Source organism: Vipera berus (assembly GCF_964194415.1).
Source record: "Vipera berus genome assembly, chromosome: 6".
Lineage (NCBI taxonomy): Eukaryota > Metazoa > Chordata > Lepidosauria > Squamata > Viperidae > Vipera > Vipera berus.
Genome location: NC_138208.1, coordinates 54,404,425 through 54,429,114, shown reverse-complemented (window position 1 = coordinate 54,429,114; position 24,690 = coordinate 54,404,425). Strand labels below are relative to the sequence as shown.

At 37.9% G+C, this 24,690-nt stretch overlaps 2 protein-coding genes across 3 annotated transcripts in view; one reads left to right on the top strand and one right to left on the bottom strand.

Annotated features, from left to right (window-relative positions):
* The window catches only part of EEA1 (early endosome antigen 1), a 51,816-nt gene extending 45,895 nt beyond the window's left edge, over positions 1 to 5,921 (top strand). For both annotated transcript variants that reach the window (XM_081330408.1, XM_081330407.1), the window contains exon 29: positions 235 to 5,921. In XM_081330408.1, the coding sequence (XP_081186534.1) occupies positions 235 to 357 (123 nt within the window). In that variant the 3' untranslated portion in view covers positions 358 to 5,921. The remainder of the gene's footprint in view (positions 1 to 234) is intronic.
* Positions 5,920 to 24,690, bottom strand: part of PLEKHG7 (pleckstrin homology and RhoGEF domain containing G7) — a gene marked incomplete at its 5' end in the record, with an annotated part of 37,838 nt that continues 19,067 nt past the window's right edge. Inside the window, 8 exons of the mRNA XM_081330409.1 lie at positions 5,920 to 7,370; positions 8,892 to 8,989; positions 15,988 to 16,138; positions 18,005 to 18,084; positions 18,994 to 19,087; positions 19,799 to 19,914; positions 21,104 to 21,275; positions 23,503 to 23,616. Of these exons, the coding sequence (XP_081186535.1) occupies positions 7,263 to 7,370; positions 8,892 to 8,989; positions 15,988 to 16,138; positions 18,005 to 18,084; positions 18,994 to 19,087; positions 19,799 to 19,914; positions 21,104 to 21,275; positions 23,503 to 23,616 (933 nt within the window). The 3' untranslated portion in view covers positions 5,920 to 7,262. The remainder of the gene's footprint in view (positions 7,371 to 8,891; positions 8,990 to 15,987; positions 16,139 to 18,004; positions 18,085 to 18,993; positions 19,088 to 19,798; positions 19,915 to 21,103; positions 21,276 to 23,502; positions 23,617 to 24,690) is intronic.

The window sequence follows — 24,690 nt, the reverse complement described above, 5'->3', positions numbered from 1 at the left end:
GAACAGAGACTCTTTGAGAGTGAGATGAGTGGCATATAAGTTTAATAAATAATAATACTAAATAAACTCAGACTTGTTCAATAACCAAATATTAGCTTATATTTTAGTATTGATGTATGAGCCAAGTCTAAACAATTAAGTATTGGAGTAACATTTATGTAATACCAAGCTATAGAGTTTGAGCTTATATATACTATGTGTTCATAACTTTTCTTTTTTGTTGTTGTTTTTCAGCACCATTGTAGACAGTGTGGAAATATTTTCTGTGCTGAGTGTTCCTCAAAGAATGCCTTAACTCCTTCCTCTAAGAAACCTGTTCGTGTCTGTGATACTTGTTTCAATGATCTACAAGGATAATTACTCACAACTCTTACATGTTATGCTAGAGTAAAATTTCTGTTATGCACTTCGTACAATACTCAGACTACTATTTTGGGTGGGCACTGATTGTAACAATTGGCAAAATTATAGTATAGTGTTTAACTGGTAACGTCAAACAATTGTACTTCTTGTGAAGTTGAAATTATCTGTGACTTACTTGGTTTTGGTCAAAGAGAGCTTCTGTGTCAAGTTTATAAATCTCCAATGACTTGTAAATAAAATTAAAATAGAGAAATTACAATGTATTTTTTTATCCTAATTTGTTTGTTCAAAAACAACCCCTTTAAACAGTTTTGCAGGGATTTTGTGTTTCAATTATTGCTGCATAAATATCTTAATGATTGTTCAGAAATGTATAAGGTATTAATAGCCTCAAACAAGCAGCTTTTCATGTCTTTTGTTTTTCCCCTCTTTTTTCTTCTTAATTTTTTACTATGAGTTCCTTTTTATGATTATGTCTAATTAGTGGAAGCTGCCTTGAACTCTCAAGATTGTCAAGCTGTTTTCTATAGTATCACTGTACAATATATGTCACAGATAATGAAAAGCAACCCCAATACTATAGTGTAGATCTGATATTTCTTCTCTAAGGATATGCTGCATCCTGTTGAAAATAGTTGGGCTACATCATCTTTGATATGCAAATTCTTATGCTCCTTTACATTTCTTTGTACTATTCAAATATGTTTGCACTGTTCTCTCAAATATTGCCTGGAAGATCCAAGCATAGCAAATTCTGGTACTGAAAGATACATAGTTATGATTATTATTAATTATTTCATAATTCCACCATTTTCAAGGTGCATGTTCCCCATTTTATTATTACAAATCTTCGTCCTCCTTAAAATTTGGAATGAAACTCAGCACTGGTAAAGATTGAAGAGAAACCTAAATTCTCAGTAGTTTCTCTTGTTTTATGTTAATTAAGTTAATTAACAATCTCTAATTATGGAGTTTATTAAAAAGTAATGTCATATTTTATTCATCTGAAAGTTAAAATTACTGTTTTGAAACTAATAGATGGATAACAATGTTTGTTGCAGTTGAGATTGGATATACATACACTACTATGCACACTGTGCTGATATAAAATAATGCACTGGTAAAATCTAGTTTAGTAACATATAGTTATTAGTAAAATATAAGGTAATATTTAAAATCATTTTTGGGGGGATTTGTAACCTGTTTGCATGGGAGATGAGTGCAGTTGTAGACATAGAAATGAATATGGAAGTAGAAAAAAAGTAACACAAGTGGTTTAATAAAGATATATTGACAAAGAGGGCTTTCCATGTAGAAGATTCTAGTTCTGTTTGTATCTCCAAATAATGAAATCACAGGTACTAGGGCTTACACACTTTTTTTTCTTGTCTGAAATCTTGGAGAAAAAATAGTTGTGGACTATACAATTTTGGTTTGATAGATCAAAAGTCTTAAAGATTATGAGTCAGTATGAGGTAAAAATGTCCAAATGGTCAAATATGAATATAATGTATAGAGATCAAATCTTCTAAGTCAGCTATTCATAGAGTCTACAATAGAGATACAGTTCAGATGCTATCCAGCTGTTTTATTCACTATTATTACTTTAAATTGGAAAAAGATAAAGTTTGAAGTATTCATGATAGGAACTGAATTTTATTGGGGTTATCTTCTGAGTAGTTGATTAATTATATATATATTTAAAACTCTTCATCTCATAAATTAACATAAAGAAACTGATTCAGAAGGGGGAAGTAATATTTTTAAGATGATGTTTGTATGTGTTGTAGCAGGTGTCATTTTGGAAATGGCTTCCTATATATAAGATAAGGGGGAATTTTTTTCCAAGGTTGTATCTGCCATTTGCATTTTTTTCTAAGTATTTTTAAAAGGATATTTAAAACAAGCAAACTATCTGCCCCTCATTTAAGTGGGAATTAGATTTCATTGCAGTCCCTAGATGTTTTACATACATTAACACACACATGGATAAAGTTCAGCTTGTCCAGAGAAAGGAAATGAGGTTGATCTGATAGTTTAAAAATTGAAAACTCAGGAAGAGCAAGGTATTGCATTGTCACTTGCACTATGCACTTTTTAGTGTAACCAACACTATATGCAAGAGAAGGAACAAATGTTTGAAAGAAGTGATGTAGTAATTGGTCTACAAAATTGTACATTCTTAATTAAGTGCTCATTCAATTCCCTAGTAATTTCATATTGTGTTTAGGAATATTACGTCCATAATTTCTATGGACAGAGGATACATAGTTTAGTATACATAGTGTATACTGAAGAGCTTTGCATTTTCTTTAAAAGCACTGCTTGATTTTAAGAATAGAAAAAGTAGACTTGGCAATTTTGCACATTTCATGTTCTCAGTGGCTTTCATTGTTCCTATACAAACATTTGTTATTAAATTACATAAAAAATATTTAGATGATCTATTTTCAGGTCATAGCAATAAACAGAAAAGGAAATTCCCTACTTAAGAACAGAAATGTTAGTATTTGTATTGTTTCTTTAAAACTTAGAAGTGGTATATTTTCAGTTTCCATTTAGCGTTTAAAAAATGAATAAAGCTGTCCATATTTAACATTAACTGCTTTGCCTCAGTATGGAATTGTTTGATAGCAGGCATACAGGAAAACAGTCATGAGAAAACTAGTTTGTGTGGTAGACAACACCATTCAGCAGAGATTTGTTTTTCTGCTGTGATCTCTTTAAAACCCATATGAATAAGGTTTGTTATTGGCGTTTTGAATTTATAAATTTCAAATACAGTATATGTTGTTGATTAGTGTGGCAGATTTGAATAACTCATGCCACCTGCATTGTAATATGTGGTTAAATCCAAACTCTTTGCACCAAAGAGAAAGAAAAAACATTGTTACATCAGGTTAATACACAAATAAACATTTTGTAATAGAAATCTATCCAAAATGCTGCTTGTATAGGATTTATCACTTTTGTAATAAAATTATTTTAAAAACACACAAAAAGCCCAGTTGAAGAATGCCACTATGTAAGATTTCATTTTAACTACCTCTTGATATAAAACTCAAGTTGAGCCCATTTTAAAATGGTTTCCTCACTACGATGTTAGATTTGATTTGTGATTACTGCCAAATTTTAAAACATTTTGATTCGCCAAAAATGTAATATTTCAGTATGTGTGCTTATGTAACTTTCAATTATTATAATCGATACTCTTTGGTTCCTTTAATTCTACAAACCTATAGGTGTTGGAGAAAAATTACATTATAGAACTGTTCCTAATTATAATGTTTGATCGATATCAGCTGTATGTGTCACATTGGCTGCTGTTAATATTTACACGTCATTAAGTTAGCCTCTATTTCCAGTGCTTTTGGCAAGAAATTGAAAAATGCTATTATGCTTTAATGGAAGTGTGCCACAAATTGTATTGTCCTATTGGCCTCTTTTTAACTATTGGCTTATTATGGTCGCAGATGTGAATATTGTGCATAATGTTTATTGGGGTGGGGTCTGTATATTGTACAAATTAGACTTGAAGAATTTCTGTGCTTATCTTAAATTACAGATGTATTAAGGTAGCTTTATCTACATAAGATTGCACTTCTTTTTCAAGTGGATCCTTACATTCACGTTATCTTTAGATAGTCTTGCATGGCAATTTTTATCAGGTGGATTCTCTTAAGTCCTTCTTTGAGTGGTGTGTTTATGACTTGTAGTCATGTAGTCGTGCCTTATAATGTTAAAGAGTTTAGTTCAGTATGCACTGTAATTCCTAAACTCTGCATTTGGAAAGTGATGGAAGCTGAGTAGTAAGAAAAATGACACCATGCAATCACTAATTCTGTATGAAACCCATGGGTGGATACTTATGGAAATATTACTTTTGTATTCTATTATTGGGCTGAAAATAAAATTAGAAATTTCTAATAGACCATTCGCAATTACTGTTTTGGTGCACTTTTGCTGGTATGGAAAGTTATCTGCTATATATGTCAAACCTATTCATCTCCAATTCACATATTAGTAGAATGCTTCAACTATTTCATATTTTGGCTATGGCAAGATTGAATTTCTTCCTTTATTCCGTATAATGATATTGCTATTTTAAATGATTATCATTTTCCCTGAGTTCTTTGAGTTTGTATAAAAATTTCAATCTGTGTATTACTGAAACTCTTGTGTCTTGTAGACTTTAACTGGACGCAAAGTGCATTATAGGGCAACAATTTTTGAACCAAGGTACCTCAAACTTATTTGAGGTAAGTTATTTATTTATCATTATTTATCAAATTTATATGCTGCCCATCTTGTGATTCAGATGACTTACTTTGCTTTCAGAGTCTGGGACCCATGACTTCTCTGGGATTGAAATTTGGCAATTTTATGGTCACTTCAATGCTGATTGGAGTTTCAGTACATCAGTTCTGCCCTAGCCTTCTGCAGGTCATGTAGACCAGTCCCATCATCAACTGCTAAAGAGCAGTCGGCTGTGTTCAAGCTTCCAGGAAATTGGAAGTTGCTTTTTCCATCCACTATTTTTTCCCTTGGTTTTCTATTTCAATAAGGAAATATCTCTGAAACAATGATCTAACAGGTTGTGTATTGTCTAGTATTGTTAAAAAAGGCTGTATAAAATCAGTATCCCTAACGTGTAGTGCCAAGTACACATGGCAGAATGGAAAGATCTCAAGAGATATAACATAATTGGATGTGTATTATGAACTAGAGACCCTATGTAGCAGGTTAATTAGTTCGAGTCTTGTCCAAATCATATGAAAGAATTTTTAGTAGTAGTTTCACCAAAACATTTCAATTAATTTTTTGACTATAGCATCCCATAGCATCCTTTAATTGCCAATTGAATGGATAAAATGAATGATGCATCATATTTTTAAAAAAGTAAAAAGACCTCTCATAATGGAAGATTTATAATGGATTTTGTATGTTTAAGTAATTGTATGTGTGCTGTATTGCCAGTCCACCTTAAAAAAAGCCATGCTCATCTCCTAACAACTTTTTGGACATACTGTATTTGTGTTGCTTTTCATTCTGTCTAAAATAATTCAGGATGGGTGGTTTATAAAGAGCTTTGAATAAATAAGCAATACAGAAGTGATTTCCCATTGTCTTCATCCAAGATTCCCCCCTCCCAACTTTTCAGCCTCCCTTAAATGTTCGTATTTGTCAATAGTCTTCCATCCAAAAGAACAGTTTGGTTGGATCTTGCTTAGCATGTCAAAATCAGCCAAAATTATTTAGGTGCTACCAAGTAGATAGCTTATTCATAAATAATATTTAGTGAATAAAAATATTTTAATTTATAAATCAAAAGTCCTATTGTCCATTAACCTGCCATAAGGTTATTTTTACGTGTGGCTCTGAAGTAATTTTCAATTTGAGAAATTCCAGTTAACTTGGTTGTCAAATATCTGTCAGGTTGTTTTTTAATCATGGTGATAAATTTGTTACTAAACTCATAAATCATATTCTGTGGCATTTTTGTTCCATTTTCTATTAGCATGGTTGCTTCAGAAAAAACATTTCAGCCATAAAAGCCCTGTTAATTCATTACAACAGAACATTTCTGTTTTACAATCATCAGTGTGGCAAATGAATCCTAGCAAATGAGCTGTTCTTCCAGTGTCTGATGATAACTAAGATAAAGACATTTCAAAGCCTTATATTTGCTAATAGTTTTGTCCAAAAACCCAAACCCTTTAAAAATCCCTTCTGTTTCTCCTTTATGCCTAAGTATCTCTTTAGTGCAGAAAGGAAGAATCAGTGCCTCTAGAGCTATATGAAGTTTTTCTGGTCGTAGTTCTGCTATTAAATAGCTACCTTCTTGAGTTTTACTTGGCACTGTTTTAGATAATTTCAATTTTTTCCTGAATTTAAAAGTCTCTCAAAGTAGAATCAAGTTTTTTCAGCTAGATGAATGTTCTACCAGGAAATCTCTGCTGGATACCATTTCTTCGTTGTCCAATTTATCATAACAAATGACAAATATGATTAAATTCATCTCTACACCATTGCAACAATTTTCTTAGTTTTTGTAGTCACATTATTTATTTATTTATTTATTTATTTTTATTAGCCTTGCATATTATAGGATTTTTTTTCTTTCTCATTATTTCTTCATCTCTGTCTTCATCACTATTATCTTCAGGTTTTTTATTGTCATTATAATTTTTAGACAGGTCATAATGCTATCGTAGTTAGTTTGATAAAGAATTAAGCATGAAAGTAAATTAAAAATGTTAGTTTAATGGCACTTAATATTCTTATATTTTTTCATTTATGTTTATTAGTAAATGCAGATGAACGCCCCGCACCCTTACCATTGCAGCCAGGCCTCCCATGAATCGACACCTGCCTCACTTCGCTGGCCCACTTCTGCGGGGGCCCCTGGCCTGCATTTCAACATCAGAGGCCTTCAGGAAAGATCTCTGCAGCTGAGAATGGAACTCCGGATTCAATCTGTAGCTCGGTTCTCGGCTGCAGAGGCCTCTGACGGCAGGATGCAGGCCAGGGGGCACTACTTGTGTCAATTCGGAGCTCCATTCCAGCTGCAGAGGTGTTTCCTTCGGCCTCAGAAAAAATGGGCCAGCTGGGCAGGGCTGTCGGTGCCGCCACCGCCATGAGATGAGCCCATGGAAATAACCCCTGAAAATAAGACCTGGTACCTCTTTTTGGGGCAAAACTTTTTTAAAAAATAAAACCTGGTCTTATTTTCAGGGAAACACGGTAGTAACATTGATGTTTGCATATATTCATATGAGTTATTCTCTGAACTCTGTTCAAACTAAAGAATACTCCCATTTCAAAAAGGTTTCCAAATATTTTAACACTTCTTTAAAAATTGGAAAACATTAAAAAAGTAAACACATTACAAGCTACAGCTAAATTTCAGAGGATTCATCAAGTGTACTGAAAAATGAAGCTTTTGAAAGTTTATTTCTTGTTATATAGTTGGTGATTGTTGTTTCCATCTGGGATATCCATGTTTTCTGAGAAAAAAAACAAATGTTTTTAGTTTTTACAATTTATTGATTGGATTTGTATGCCACTTAACCCCCAATGACATTGGGTAGCTCACAAATAAAAACATCAAAAGAGAAAAAAAGAGGATAAAGAAATTGCAAGAATGACAAAAACCAGACAAATACAAAATAGAAATAACCCACACAATCCAAAGAAAGCTTCCTCGCTCTTACTAAAGGCTGGGGTGAAGAGCCATGTTTTTAAGGGTCTTCAAAATGTAAACAGGGTGGGGGCTAGCTTGGTGGTTGGGGAACTCAGTAAATATTGCAAGTGCTGCTACAGAGAAGGAATGCTTTTAGAGTTCCAATAGCATTATTTAATCACAGGCACTTGTGCGCCGACTCTGCCACACTGAATAGCCTGAGCAAATGCTATAAGAGATAGGTAGCCCCTCAAATAATTAGGTGCTATACCATCACGGGGTTTATAGGAATAGCAACTCCTTGAGTTGCACAGGAACCGAAAAGGCAACTAGTGCAGTTCATAAAGCAGAGGTGTTGCATGGCACACAGGCAATGTCATCACTACCCATTCCACGGTACTCTGGCTCAGTTGAAGCTTCTGAGTGATCTTTGAGGGTAATCCCATGTACAACATACAATAGTCAAGTCATGAGATATTCTGGGTAGGACTGACTGACAGTCTTCCAGATCTGGGATAGGGCATAATTGGTGTACCAGATGAAGCTGTGCAATGGACTTCCTGGTTACAGCAGCCACCTGCTTATTGAAGTGCAATCCCATGCAAGGTCAAAGCTGAATAATTCAAGATCTGAGTGGCCCAGGCACTCAGAGCAAGTTGGTCTTTATAGAAGTGAATTCCTCCCTATCCAAACTGGCACAGACTCCAGTGGGACAGAACCTTAACAGCTTGGCCAGCCCAGGGTCACGAGATATAATTATGTATTATCCCTGTATTGATGCTACTGAACTTAGCAGTTTTATATGGATGTTGAAAAAAAGGGGACAGAGAATAAAACTGTGGCACCCTACAAAAGAGGGGCAAGAATGATTTCTTCCCCCAAGCAATACTGATTGAAGCTGGCTCTGGAAAAAGGAGAATCATCATAAAATGATGCCACCATCCCTAGCCAAGGGAGGCATCTCAGAAGAATACCATGGTCAACAATAGAAACAGCCATTGAGAGTTCAAGAAGCACATGAATGGAAGCAGTACCTCCACCCTTTTTCTGATGTTGTCTACAAGGACAACCCAAGTTGTCTTAATACTAAATCATGGCTCAAACCTGACTACAATGGGTTTAGATAATCCATTTCATCAAGAGTTCCCATCTACTCTGGACCGATTATTTTCTCAATGACCTTTCTCAGAAAGAAGAAAGGGAACTGAATGATAGTTATTGAAAACTGTTGGAGAAGCAACAGCATTATTTTAAGGCAGGAAGTACTACCTCATCCATCAAAGAGGCCAATAATTATGGATACATTTTATGCTTTCAAGAAACATTTCCAAAATAAAATGCCTACCTTGGATACCTCTGTTTGTGCTTGAAGTAAATAGGCTCCTATGCACTGTTGATATCTATTTTCATGTTGTATTAGAAAAGCATTTTGTAGTCCCAACGCTAAGGAAATACAGAAACATGATACAGCTTCATTCCAGATCTCTATAAACAATTAATAACTGGCTTTCAGTTTGACCAAAGGTGCTTTTTTCAAGTGGCAACTGGACTTTCTTGTTTTTCTTTGAAGACGTTTCACTTCTCATCCAAAAAGCTTGGATGAGATGCGAAACGTCTTCAAAGAAAAACAAGAAAGTCCAGTTGCCTCTTGAAAAAAGCACCTTTGGGACAACCATGACGTAGTGGATTGAGAATCTCCATAGACATTTTGCCTTTAAGTTTGTATAGGAATATTTAATTGCTGCTGATGTACATGCAGATAATTCAGTGAACAACTTCAATAGAATGTTCAGCTAACGTTCTTTTATACAGAAGTAGGTAACAGTGACTTTTGGGTTAATTTCAGGGAGCCCTTTTGGAATTTTAGCTATTAAATCTGTTGAGATCTCTTAACTGCTTTCTTTTCTTTAAAGTCTGTTATTTTGGGAAAGAGATGAGAATGCAATACATACATACATAAAAATGGTTCTCATCCAAGACAATAGGTGTTTCTACTCTCTAATGTTGGTTTCTCCCCTTTCTTCTTTTGCCTCTGTTTTGTACCTATCATGTAAGTTCCTAAACAAAGATGGGTTTGGTTTAGATGTAAATGCAGCCTAAAAATTGGTCGTAAGTAGTACGAAAACAAAAAAACAAGGTTTCTGAAAATATTCATGAAAATTATTGTTGAGTACTAAATACAAAGTTCTCCAAGGAAATTAAAGCACAAACTCACATACACTTTGGACATCCCATTTTCTCCTAATTGGTTCTGGCTCATGTAAAATCACATCTGCTACTGATACCCACCCTTGTTTTACCATCAAAGGAATGCCTTTCAATTACTGTAAAGAGGATAGTAAAATAAAGGGCTAGCATTTTCATCAATATTAAGAAAAAGGTTCTTCTATAAGTGATGATATTTAATCTCGGAGCTGCCTGTGTTACTGCTTCCAAATATAATAGATTGTATTAATAGAATAGATTGTATTAAGTCAATCTGAATGTGAAAGCTAGCATTTCCATTTCCACTTTAATTATCTGAATACTTACTGTATTGCTATTCTAAGGAAAGGGCATAATAGTGCCTCATTTTTCCTCTGCTGGTCATATATTTCACCATAAATGTCATTGTCTCTACACACCAAGCAGAAATAGATTACAGTTTTAAGAGCTGAAGCTGGTTTTATACATGCAGTAGTGGTCAAAATTGTGGAAACCTTTTGGGAAAAGTACATTTGAGGTTTGATGGCTAATAATGCCACTTTTTTTGGAGTAGTACCATAAAATTATATGTCAGTGGAAAGAATTTAATCAAGAATGTAATATAATAACTTTTATGAAGGATTTGGTATTACAATAACAGTTATAAAGAAGAAAAGTGAAACACATAGAAAAAATGAGATATACAAAAATCACCATAGAAAAAACAACATATACAAAAATTATCACCATAGAAAAAATGAGATATACAAAAATTATCACCATGTCAGTTAATACTTAGTTGGGTAACCTTTAGCATGAATTACAGCCTTACAACGTCTTCCCATGGAGTGAACCAAGTCCTTTAGTTCTGCAGTTGTTATAATGTGGAACCAAAATTGAATGTTTGCTTCTATTAACTCGGTTTTATTGCTGGGTTGCTTCTGACTAACAAGTTTCTTTAGTTGGCTCCATAGATTTTCAATCGGGTTAAGGTCTGGGCTATTCCCAGGCCATTCCAGCAGTAGAATATGATTATCTTAAAACCACTTTTTGCACACAGCAGCAACATGACATGGAGCTGAATCCTGCTGAAATATATATGCTTCATTGTCTTGGAAAAGATCATGTGCGGAAGGCTTCAGTTTGGGCTCAAGTATTTCATTAATGTATTTTTGGCCATTTATATTCCCATTAATCACACACATTCAGCCCACGACTTTTGATGTCATACAACCCCAGATCATAACACTGACTGGGTGTTTCATGGTACATGTAATGCAATCAGAAGGCAAATCTCGGATTCTCCTTACATATTTTATGCCATCACTACCAAACAGGGAGATCTTGGTCTCATCATTCCAAATAACAGTGTCCCATTGTTCCTCTATCCAGGTAACATGGGTTTTAGCCCAGTTTAGACTTCAACCTTTGTTTGAGAGATAAAAGTGGCTTTTTCTGTGGAATTCTAGATTTTAGGCCAAATTCCTGCAGTCTGCACTGAACAGTCCTTGCATTCAACTTCACATTGCATTGCGCCATTTCATCTTTCATATACCTAGATGATGTTCTTCTGTCATGTAGGCACAGTCTCTTAATTTTTCTATCATCACTTGCTGTTTACCTTTTCCTGCCTTTACCAGTGTGGTTTTGTAGTGACTGAGTCTCCTTATACCTCTTCAAAAACTTAGAAATGCCACTTTTGGTTAAGTTTTCACCAATTTTTCTTCTTATTTCTTTATAACTGTAGCCTTGTTCACTTAATAATACTATTTTACATCGCTTTCTGGGTGACCAGTTACCTCTTTGCACCATTACTTTAATTTATTACATTTTACATGCTCACTAAATGAAAGAACACAAAAAAACCCAACCAACTTGAGAGCAATCACATAACACACTGACAGATATCCTCCTCTCAGCTTCAATACATGACATCAATAACTGAATCCTACTGACACCTGATTGGCTCTCTAAACACTCATGCTCATTGGCTACAATCAGATGAAGGAAAGCTACCTGATATCAACCTAAACAAGTTGTGCTTCCTTTTTCTGGTTATCTGGCTATAACTTTTCATATTATACAGATAATTGAACAAACTTTGTTACATTACATTGTTGATTAAATTACCTTCACATTGATATATTATTTTATGGTACTATTACAAAAAAAATTGTTATTAGCCATCAAATCTCAAATGTACACTTATTTTATTTATTATTTATTCAATTTATATACCGCCCTTCTCCCGTAGGACTCAGGGCGGTTCACAAGGTTTTTTTAAAAAAACAGATACAACAATTACAAAACTTAAAATCAATTAAAAAGAATTATATAAACCTTGCAATAAAACCCCAGTTAAAAAACAGTTAAAATCCCAATTAATATGCTCAGACCAGGCCAGAGAGCTCAAAGAGCCAGGTCTTCAGGTCCTGGCGGAATGAGCGAAGGTCAGGGGCAGTCCTAAGCTCTACAGGCAGCTGATTCCAGAGGGCAGGCGCACCCACAGAGAAGGCCCTCCCCCTGGGTATTGTCCGCTGGCAATCTTTTACCAGCGGTACCCTGAGAAGACCCTCCCTGCGGGAGCGCACAGGACAAAGGGAGCTTGATGCCGGCAGCAGGTGTTCCCTCAGATATTTATTTATTTTATTTATTATTTAGATTTATATACCGCCCTTTTCCAAAGGACTCAGGGCGGTTTACAGGATATTTAAAAGAAAATCAATACAAAAGTTAAAACAATTAAAAAAGATTAAATGAAACCCTGAGAGAAAATAAAAACCCCAGTTAAAATTAAAAATTAAAAATTCTCAGCCTGGGCCAGAGAGCTCGAAGAGCCAGGTCTTCAGGTCCCGGCGGAATGAACAGAGATCGGGGGCAGTCCTAAGCTCTGCGGGCAGCTGGTTCCAAAGGACAGGCATGCCCACTGAGAAGGCCCTACCCCTGGGTGTTACCCACCGGCAATCTTTAACCGGCGGCACCCTGAGAAGACCCTCCCTGTGGGAGCGCACTGGATGAAGGGAGCTTGATGCTGGCAGCAGGTGTTCCCTCAGATATCCCGGACCCTCGCCATTTAGGGCTTTGTAGGTCATCACCAGCACCTTGAATCTCACCCGAAGGGCAACCAATGCAGCTCGTGGAGCAGAGGTGTTACATGGGAGTATCGGGAGACCCCCATCACGACTTGTGCGGCCGCATTCTGCACCAGTTGAAGCCTCCGGGTGGTCCTCAAGGGCAGCCCCATGTAGAGAGCGTTGCAGTAGTCTAAACGGGAGGTCACGAGCGCATGAGTGACTGTGCGTAGGGCATCTCGGTCCAGGTAGGGTCACAACTGGCGCACCAGGTGAACCTGGGCAAAAGCCCCCCTGGTCACGGCTCCTATATGATCTTCAAAATTGAGCCGTGAATCCAGGAGGACGCCCAAGTTGTCAGCCCTATCAACGGGGGGGTAACACTTCACCCCCCATTGTTAGAGATGGAATAGTCTGGTTGACCCGAGATGCCGGTATGCACAGCCACTCAGTCTTGGCAGGATTGAGACGAAGCCTGTTTCTCCCCATCCAGACCCGGACTGCTTCCAGGCAACGGGACATCACGGCGAGGGCATTGCTGGGTTGGTTCGGGGTGGAGAAAAAAACTTGGGTATCATCAGCGTACTGATGATACCCCACCCCGAAACCACGAATGATCTCACCAAGCGGCTTCATATAGATGTTGAACAGGAGGGGGCGAGAGAACTGACCCCTGAGGAACTCCACAAACGAGAGGCCTCAGGGCGGACCTCTGCCCTCCTGTCAACACCGCCTGCGAGCGGCCCAGGAGATAGGAGGAGGTGCCTCCCACTCCCAACCCCCTGAGACGCCGCAGTAGGATACCATGGTCGATGGTATCGAAAGCCGCTGAGAGATCTAATAGGACTAGGACAGAGGAACAACCCCTGTCCCGAGCCCGCCAGAGATCATTCACCAGCACGACCAATGCCGTCTCCGTGCTGTGACCGGGCCTGAAACCCGATTGGTACGGGTCCAGATAATCAGTTTCATCCAGGAACAGAGGAAGCTGATGGGCCACCACACTCTCAACAACCTTCGCCAGAAAGCGGAGGTAGGAGACCGGACGATAGTTATTTAAAACAGCCGGGTCCAGGGCAGGCTTCTTGAGGAGGGGTCTCACCACTGCCTCCTTCAGGGAGGCCGGGAAGACACCCTCCTTCAAGGAAGCAGTTATTACTGCCTGGAACCAGCCTCGTGTCTCCTCCCGAGCCGTATAAACCAGCCAGGAGGGGCACGGGTCCAACAAACAAGTGGTGGAGCTCAGCCTCCTCATCATCCTGTCCACATCATCAGGGGAAACAGGATCGAACTCAGTCCAGATAACGTGCTCAAGACCGTCCGATTCCTCCACATCCCAAACCGGCCCGGATCTGAGCGATTTTGTCCATCAGATGATGACTAAACTACTCGGCCTGCCCCTGCAAGGGCTCCTCTCTCACCTCCTGATTAAGGAGGGAGCGAGTCACCCTAAACAGGGTGGCTGGGCGATTATCTGCGGACGCGATGAGGGCAACGAAGTAATTAGCCCTTGCTGTCCTCATCGCAGCAAGATAAGACCTTATAAAGGTTCTTAGCTGCAATCGGTCAGATTCGGAACGGCTGGACCTCCAACCACTCTCTAGACCCCGTCTCCGACGCTTCATCTCTCAGAGCTCCACAGAAAACCATGGAGCCCAACAGAATCTGCGCCGGGTAAGAGGTCACAAGGGTACAACACAGTTGAGTGCCTCAGTGGCCGCCTTTTCCCAGGCATCAACCAAGGCATCAACTGGGCTGTGAGTGAGGGCGATGGGTATAGACCGAAGCGCCATCTGGAACTGTTCAGGGTCCATTAGGCGCCTGGGGCGGAACCATCTGGTCAGTTCCGCAGCCCAGCGGCGGGGGGTGGCATAACGGAAGACCAGCCGCAGGAGATGATGGTCGGACCATGACAGGGGAACAACGACCGGTTAACCCCCTCCCAAATCATCCAACCACTGTCCAGACAGGAACACCAGGTCAAGAGTGTGACCCCCCACATAAGTCAGGCCTTGAATTACCTGGGTCAGGTCCATGGCCATCATGGAAGCCATGAACTCCTGGGCTAACTCCGACGACCCTCCCAGGGAAGGCAAGTTGAAGTCACCCAGCACTATAAGCCTGGGGAACTCCACCGCCAACCCTGAGAGGGTGTCGAGCAGCTCAGGCAGAGCTGTTGCCACACAGCTGGGCACCAGGTATGTGAGCAACAAGCCCATCTGAACCCGAAGACCACATCTCAGGAGGAGGGACTCACTCCCGCCAATCTGGACAATGGTGGTCTCCCGCAGACATAAAGTCTCCCTAATAACCACCGCTAACCTGAGCCCGTGGCCGGTGTAGCACATGGAAACCTGGGGGGCATAACTCGATCAGAGGGACCTCTCCCTCCGAGCCCAACCAGGTTTCCGTAATGCATGCCAGATCTGCGCGTTCCTCCTCGATCAAGTCACGAACGAGGGGAGCCTTATTAACAACGGATCTGGCATTAAGGTAAACCAGCCTGAGCTCTTTCCCCAAAAGGTTTCCACAATTTTGGTCACTACTGTATATGATTTCTTGTGATATACAGTAAGTATCACTGTAATCCCCATAATACTATTTGATTAATCAAATATTGAGGAGAAATGATAATCATATCATAATCAGATGCACTATATATAGTGGTATCAGTTGTGAATTATAGCTTCATACTAATATATGTTGGGGACATAGAAAATGGAGAACTCAAGTATGCTGGATTTATTTGAAAGTGGGTAACAGATTTATTTTGCAAGAAGTTTATTTTCACACGAAAAGAATACAATAAGAATAGATTGTTTAGATTTAACAGTGAATACCAACATCAGTGCTAAATTGTGGGTTTGTCTCATCAGTTTGGCTTCTTCCCCAGGACACTTTAAAAAGCAAATCCATAATACAGTACATGCCATCTATATAGTTCAGTATTGTATGTATTCTATTCATTACTTACAAGTTGTTGAATATATACAATGACCGTTTAGAGGCTTTGTAATGAAAGTAGGCATTTTTGGAAAAACTTCACACCCCTGTTCGTTATTTAAGTTTTCTAAATATTTTAAAGTAGGCTGACGTAGATGACCAGGCCTTCAAGAAATGATTGTATATATGACATGTACAATTTTTAAAATCTCTGGCAAAGCAATTATAAAGAATTTAGCATACCTGTTATATGGAATGAATCAATATTTTTTACCATCATTCTATCTAATGGAATAGGCTGGTCAAGTACTACGCAGTTACCACCTTCTTCAAGCAAAGACTGTAACTCCAGACTGAAGAAAGAACAAGCAGGTGTTAAACTCAGGTCAAATTTCTGAAATGAAATGAAAAACATATTTGCAATCCATGGTTGCAGGACATAGGAAAAAGGATCCTCTGGGATAAATAAATAAATAGGAATGAACAGTAGTGTGGGGGTGGGAGTAGGGCTAGTGTCAAAAATGGCAAGTTGGCAGATACAGTGTTGTGACACAAGATCTGGTACCTATGGTGCATATACTTCAAAAGGGCTAGGGCCTTTATAGTGATGTCCTTGCCAATTTTGATATCCCTGCCCATAGTTGCCACTGAAATAGAGAATGTAGGAAAAGCTAGCAGCTCGTCTTAAATCCTCTACTTTATGTTATAGTTTAATTAACCTATAAAGATCAATTAATGGAAGACAGATGGAATGGTGGAAAATGAAAACCAACTAATTTGGAAGGAGACAGGAAACTAGCTCAGAATCATATACTGACACAAGTTTGGGCATGTTCAAAGGGAAGAGGGAGGAAAGAAAAAAGACAAAATTGTTTGAAAACAGCAATGTGAAGCTGATGTTTAAATCAAGCTACTAATTTGAATAAGTAGGGCCATTTCCTGCTTCTATCAAAAGCTCTACAACGAATGGCTGGCTTTGCACAAGATGCTAAACCATAATGTGGTTTTCTTTATTTTTGGCTTAATGAGATATGTGAACCAACATGCTCAGGAAATCATAGCATTATGTTTGAACCAGGCCAGTATACCTTGTTCAACAAATCACGATGACAGCTAGCCCCATCTTAATGGTTGTGAAGCTAGTCACTCTTTGCACAGCTTTTGATATAAGCCAGAAATATTCTCTGGTTATTAATATTAAGTGTATTTACTACCTATTGTGAAGAGACCCAAGGGGAGTTCCCATCCAATATCCTTCAGCCAAGCTGTAATAACTATTATGCACAATGAAATAGAAGATACTGAAAGTATGGCACCAAATCCTAAAAACAAATATGGTTGACATAGCAGATACTACAGATCCTCCAAAGACTTGGCTCGTATCATGGCCATCCTTAAAGCCCTTCTCTTCTGGGAGACTAACTCAACCCAAAGCACAAACCAATGGCTTTAGTGTATGTTTTACAAGAGTGTTTTTTGTTTCTTTAAAGTTGATTTTCAAGGATAAGCTTCCTCCCTCCCTGTATGTTTAGTAAGCCCAGTTAAGCTTAGTGTTTGCATTTCAGTAGGCCTATTTTCCTCCCATTTCTAGGGATTTCTTTATACAAGACATGTTTAGACTGTTGCAAATTCCTTATTTCCATCTGCCATCTCTTTGATCTATGATATTTTCCCATCTCCTTAAGATTGGTTGCTGCTGCAACTAAATTTCATTTTTGATGTGTGCCGTTGTGCCCACAGTAAAAAATGTCAATAAAGATTATCTTATCTCTGATTCAAAAGTTGTTGATCAGGATGGCACTGAAGGTGAACAAAAGAAGTTGGGGGCCATTTCCGAAAGTGATTCTTCCATGTAAGCAAATAGTGGACTTGTTTAGTAAGGTATGTCTTTGTAAATGTTAGCAACGTGTGCTCTCTATCAGAAACTGCTTCAGGAAGCAAAACAAAGGGAAACAATTCCAAGTTTGGGCACGTTCAAAGAGAAGAGGGAGAAAGGAAAAGAAAAGACAAAATTGTTTGAAAACAGCAGTGTGAAGTTGATTTTAAGTGGTGAATGAAACAGTTCTGAAAATAAGTCTGGTAGCTTTCTGCAAAAGGACATAGTTTCATTCCATAGCCCTATTCTTAATTCTTTGATAATTAAATAGTTGCTATGCCAGTTATCCACAACTCTTCCTGTTCCCAACAAGTCAAAATGTATATAAATACAACAGCAGCTGATTGTAATTTTTCTCTTTCTTTCCTTCTTTTATTTTGTTACCTTTTTATATCGGTTAGGTTTTGTAATCAATAGCAAATCATCAAACAGGAACAGATAGACGTCAGTAAATCTCATAGATTCTGCAGAGCAAATAAAAGGTGAACCATGATACAGGTATATTAAAAACAAAACTATTTTCTGAGCTCCTCACTACGTCTTGATTTTGGCAGATCTAACAGAAAAATTTGGAAGTTGAAAAGTATGTTACCTTTTCTAACCAATAGATCTTTGATTTTATATATCCTTCTATGCATGAGGAAATTGGAAGAAAACAACTCCTTCCTATTAATATCCTACAACTTTAAAAGTATAAAGAGATTAAATATATATTTGAGTTATTAAACATTCATATCAGCCATAGTGGTACTGTATTGACTTCAATGTAAAGATAGCTCTTCATATAAAAATACTTGCAGTTGTATTTATAAGGCTGAATTAAGTAAATGGTAGCAGCAGAAATAACTTTAGGACACACTATGGTCTGGATTTCCACAGTAACTGGAACTCATCATCAGGAAAAAAAACCCAGTCCCATTATGAGAGAACTGGCTAAGAGAAAGGTATTGCACCCATAACAGGCTGAACAAAAAAATTCCTCAAGAATTAATACTTTAGTTTAGTAGACTGCCGAACCAATCCTGGGAATACCGGTATGCAAGCAAGGGAAAGTCTAAGTAGTAGACTTTGACTTTGCAAACCATGGAGAAGGATGCTGTGTTGATTTTATGAAATTCCTGAATACTTAACATTTATGGCATTTATGGAATGCTTTAATGCTCTTATTTCAATCTATGGCCGTGTACTTTTACTTATTAAATAGTAAATATCCAGAATTGGACACAAAAATGAGCTAGAAATTCTGCCTGGATAACATGTATTCTCTGCCTCATTTTGTTAAGTCTTTGTTTTTGTTCTTTCATGAGGTGTGGAAGGTGTTTCATTCTGTGTACTGTCTAATATGGCTGCCAAATATGAAATATTGTATTTACCTGCAAGTATCAATCGCCCTTCAAGAACAAGTGATCTCGTTGTAGGTGACAAGATATTTTCATGTGGATTATCTCTTAGCATGTACTTCAGAGACTTGAAGATGGGGATAAAGGAAGGCAGAAAAGGCCACAATAGATAAGAAGTGAATTTTTATTGAAAGTGTAAAGAAAATAAATAACAAGTAGATGTCAGTAGAAAACAAACTGATACACCATGATACTGTTAAAGGGTAGAAGAATCAAATCTCATATACAAACTTCACAATACAAAGTTATTAAGCACTAATCTTTAGCCCTGCTTTATTAACAAGATCAGGGCTTCTGACTTTAGCAATACACACCCATGTTGTTTTTTTAAGAAGAATCAGCATGGTTCTGGTCATGCTTTCTTCTCTTGGAGGCTGGCCAACGAAATAAAAATGCTGAGCATAACTATTGTATACCATATTCAAACATTAAAAAATGCTATAAAAGAGCAACTGGAGGATGGGGGAGGGACTGAAGGGGTGAAAATACAAAATTTTTGTTTTAGAGTCTCCAAGGCCATACATGCCTGGAGACCCTTCAACCTTTATACTGTACTTCATACTGTGAAACATCATTTGAAACAAATAATAAACAGATAGTGATCTTTTATATTCAACATTTTGACTGAATATTGTGATCTACCTTCCATGAAGGTAGAATGTTCCACATTATGTGATAATGGTTAGAATCTTTTACTCAATTTGTATGACAATACTTAGGTGAGAAAGTTTAAAGACTATACTATAACATTTTCTATGCTAATCAAGAAATTGCATACCTCAGGAACAAAATGTCTTTTGTCTTGATCCCAAAGTGAAGGCCAAATTATAATTTCCTGAAGCTGTTTAAAATTCTGAAAATTATCCAGCCATTTCACTTTACCTTCCAAATCTCCTAAAATTATGTCACAGAAAGTCAAAAATTGATGACTGATAATAACATCTCTATAAACATTTATGGTTATCATGATAATTTAGAAAAACAGTTTTGTATATATAGCAAAAATGAATTGTCTAGATTTTTAGTTTCTTGTGCTTATTTTGGTTTGAATAAGTTGATTTTTTTCAGTAAGTCTGTATAATACTACTACTGATAGTAGTATAAATAATATGTACATTAATTTTCAGAACAAAAAGATTCCCCAGGCAGCTTATAGTAAATGACAGAAGTATTTCAAAACCAACATCTAATAAGAAAAGCAAATATAAAAAAAATATAAGAACTATAGCACAAAATAAAAAATATCCATATATAACGACAAAATAACTGTTAGAGAATTGGAACTAAAGAATAGAAACAAAACTGATTTAAAAACTACCATTCTGTTGGAGGGGGAGGGAGGTTGGCATTTATGGGATGCTTCTGCTTTTGCTGCATGCTTGGGAAATAGGGAGGGGGATTGTTCTCAGAGACGGGGCAGACTCCCAGCTGGTTTCAGTCTGCTTCCAAGGCCATTGCGCCATGAGAGTGACCTATTATCTGCCTAGCCCCTCAGCATTTTCAAAACTTCTTCTTGGCATCATATTGTCTGTGGGTGGACTGGTCAGGGGGTGGGTTGGGATTGGGGAAAACAAAAGAATTGCTTTGTGCTTTGGGCGGGACCTTCAGATTCTGCCTGACTTTACTGCAACTACCTTCTCTCACTAAAAGTTCTTTTGATTCAACTCAATGGATTCAAGAGTCTTGCTTTCCTGAGGGACTAGCTGGGGCAGATCCTTACACATGAAAAGAGACAGAAGGAACAAAAAAGCTTTCTAAACAAAAAGAGTAAAATAAGGGTGAAGGCCAGGGGATATTTCAGTCTTGTGGGATGAATACGGAGAAGGCCTGGCCACATCTCAGCCTGCAAATTCCCTAGGCCTTCAGAAATAATCTAAGGCTTGTGTAGAGAAAAAAAAACTACGAAGATACTGTAGTCCAAAACTGAAAGATATTATAGCCTTTGAAATGTGACAATGCAGTAATGAAGTAACATCAACCTTGCTTTGCCATTTTTTTCTTAGTTAGAATCACAGAACAATTTTTTGCACATTTCTTTGAGAAATTCAGCATAGAACAAATCCCAAAGCATTTCTTTACTCACGTATTGATGTTTCCACCTTTTTCTTAAGTGAATTAATGATAACTTTCTCTTCTGTCTCTATATTTTTCCAAATGTTGTTTAACAGGAGGGGATAACGGGTCAACTTGTGTAAAGGTGCAACTAACATTTCAGCTAGTCGGAGTCGCTTACATTCTTTATTCTGCTCACACCACTGTTAAATTTGATGGAAAAGACATGTTAGGAAATATAATTTCAATTGGATTTTTTTAACAGAATAAATATTGGCCATACTATAAACCATTTATTTCTTAAATTGAATATGACATTATTTATTGAATAACTTACACATTTGCAAATTATTCTATTTATAAGCAAATCTTTTAATAGTATTTTTATACTATTACTTTTAAATATTACACTTAAAAAGAAAAACTAATACAAACTAAAGCAATAAAAGAATAAAAAGAAATAATATGAAATGCACAAAAAGAAAATAGAAATAAGAATAGAAAAAATAAGTATATAGTAAAGAAAATATATTAAAAAATGACTTCCCTCTTGACTGAACAAAAATAAATTAGTTGAGTAATTTATTATCTTATCTTAAAACACAACAAATGATCTTTTCTTCCCATGTATTATCTCTTTATCTATAAACAAGTATTTAAAGCATCATCATTCTGTCCTATGCAGCAGAAGTCTAGTAAGGGCTACTAAAGATAACATATCTATTTTATCCTTGATCAAATAAACGGATTTTATATTTTATTTATATTTTAACAATAGTAAACTATAATCCCTTCAACTAAAGTTCTTGAACTTGATTTCTTTTCATTTTTCTAACTACCTTTTAAAGTCCTTAAACTTGTATTTAAAACTTATTTTGCCTATGATTGAAGGAGACTCACCTAGTGCTGGAAAACTTGTTAATGTAAAGGTTCCTAATAGCAGAAAAGCAATTAATAAGCAATTTTCAAAAATGATTAGAAAAGGAATTATGTGAACCCTGTATCCATAAAGGTGCAGACTGTGCTCTGAACAAGATGGATTCCCTTGTCTTCCACAACAGAGGTCCCCAACCTTTTGGGCATGGACTGGAGAGTGCGTGGTTTTGTGTGCTGCCTGCATCCCATGGATGGGACTTTGTTTGTTTGTGCAGACTGATTGCTGGCATGCCGTGGCCCGGTACTGGTCCACAGGCCGGGGGTTGGGGACCCCTGTTCCAGAGTTCAAACTATCAGAGACCTTGAATTTTCAGTCTCCTTGTGAGGAGCAACTGTCTGAAGCACTTGTATGCAATGGCAAGTCCTCCCCTTGTCTGCCGAGCCAGGTTACTGGTTGGCTCTTCATTCCACTCTGGTCACTGGATATGCTTTTAGCAGAAGCATCTTCAGTTTGGAAGTCCTCAAAATGAATCTTTTAGAGGCACATTATAATGCAGTAAACACCAAAAATGTTAAGGGAAATAGAGAAGGAATTTTTGATGATGTAACCTGAAATATGTACTAAAGATTTTGTTATTGAACTACCCAATCACCACGCTGCTTTCCAAATTCTTAAATGTAAAACTGGAAAACCAATAAAATTTGTTATTAAAAAACCCCTACCACTCCCAGCTCCATTTGGCCAGCCACCCCAGATACATGCTGCTGTCATTGAAGTTTCTGGCAACTTAATAAACAAGAACCTTCTTTCTAAAGCAGTCTCCATTTTGTTTATTCCTGGCTTGGACTGGACCCTGATGAAGATTTTTCTTTCAACACTGTTCTGTTCCAGCCTACTACTGGCCCTGCATAAAAGTCAGGGACAACCCCTTTACAAAAGGCAAAAGGCTGGCAGTAAGCCCGCCAAATTTATTTACAGAAAACAGATCCAAAACAGAGCAAACTGAGCAAAACAAAATACGAACCACTAAAACAGAAGCTGCTCAAACGGTTGCCTTCAGCAACCAGCCCTCCCACACATTCCCCTTTTAAACAGTTTCAGGGCGTGGCTTCTCTTTGCCTCCTTCCGAGGTGCCCCATTGCCTTCCTCTGTTTACTCCTACTTGACTGCCTTCTGCTTTGGGCGTCCTTGAACAAGGCCAGCTCTGGGTCATCTTCATCCAAGCTGTCAAGCTCACACAGCTGGGTCTGAGTAGTAACCAGATGGGAGGGGCCTGGCTGAGAGCTCTGCGATGCCTCAGAACTGTCCTCTGCAGGCTCTCCAAACTCCTCCTCCTCCTCCTCCTCCTCTGAATCGTCCGACCCAACTGCCGAACCCACAGGCTGACACTGAATCACAACAAACACCACTATTCACTTAAAAGCAGACTGAATCTCTCCCTTTCCCTTTCCCTCTCTCCTCTCTCCTCTCTTTCCCTTAGTGATTTGCTCTGGACATGATGAAATCAGTTTAAATAGTGCAAAAGAGATCAAAGACAAGATTAATAGCTTTACTTTCAAATAGGTCCCAAAGTCTTCTCTTTTTTTCAGCTTTTCCAAGTAAAAAATAGCAGAAGAATATGTCAGACAGTATATCTGGTGGCTCTGGCACAGGTTACCTTGGAAATGCTGCAAGATAAACAAAATACTAGGCACTTACTGTTAGAATGCAAAGCATACTGTGCTTTTTTTTCAAGCAAAAATACCTTGAAATTTTTGCCTAGCCATGATGCTGAACTTTGTATGCATTAATACTAATTCTTTGATCATGATTGTTACAAAAACAAAGGTACAGTGGGCATAATCCAGCCTTATTGCAAGGCTTAAAATAGTATGTGCATTAGTTTAGGACTGGGGTGTCAAACTCAATTTCATTGAGGGCCGCATCAGCATTGCGGTTGCCCTCAAGGGGCCGGGTGGGTATGGCCAGGGTGGGCGTGGCCTACTGGGTGGGCATGGCTAGAGTGCATATGGCTTACTGGGTGGGCGTGGCCAGTTCTACATCGTTCGCATCAAGGTTGCCTATGGGGGCCTGGGCAGGAGTGGGGCAGATCTGAGGGTCTCTGGCAGAAGGAGAGTCTCTGGGCCAGGGCCAAGGCAGTGGGGGCCGTTCCCTCACTGTTTCCAGGATGGCTTCACGGGCCACATGAAACCACTTCGCGGGCCGGATCCGGCCCCCGGGCCTTGTGTTTGACATGTCTGGTTTAGGAGGTTCCATTGATTTTAGTGAAATTTATTGTATTTCTAGGAAATAGGCATGGGATCATGGAAAATATTGATTCTCTTTGGCTTACAAAAGGAAATTATTATCAAAATCTCTTTTTATCAGACCTTAATGCAAGGGAGATTGCGTATGAAAGACCAAATTTCTGCTGTGATTTGTATATTTTGGATAATCAGAGATTTACTCAACTGGCATGATTTGCATGATGTACATCATAACTTAATCACACAAATCATATAAAACTGCCATGCTCTACTCTCCCATTCAATGGACTGTTCTCAATAACAGAGACATTTCTCCCAGTTAATCTGTTAAAGCAAGATTTCACTGCTGTGGTGGTCTTGTATATAGTTGTCCAAACAGATCTATCCAAATGCCAGATTTCCATTTCCCTCATCATAGCCACAATAACCAAAGACTTGGAGCCTGCAGAATTATGAGCACCAAAATATGCTAGATACTCAGAAGTCAACAGACTG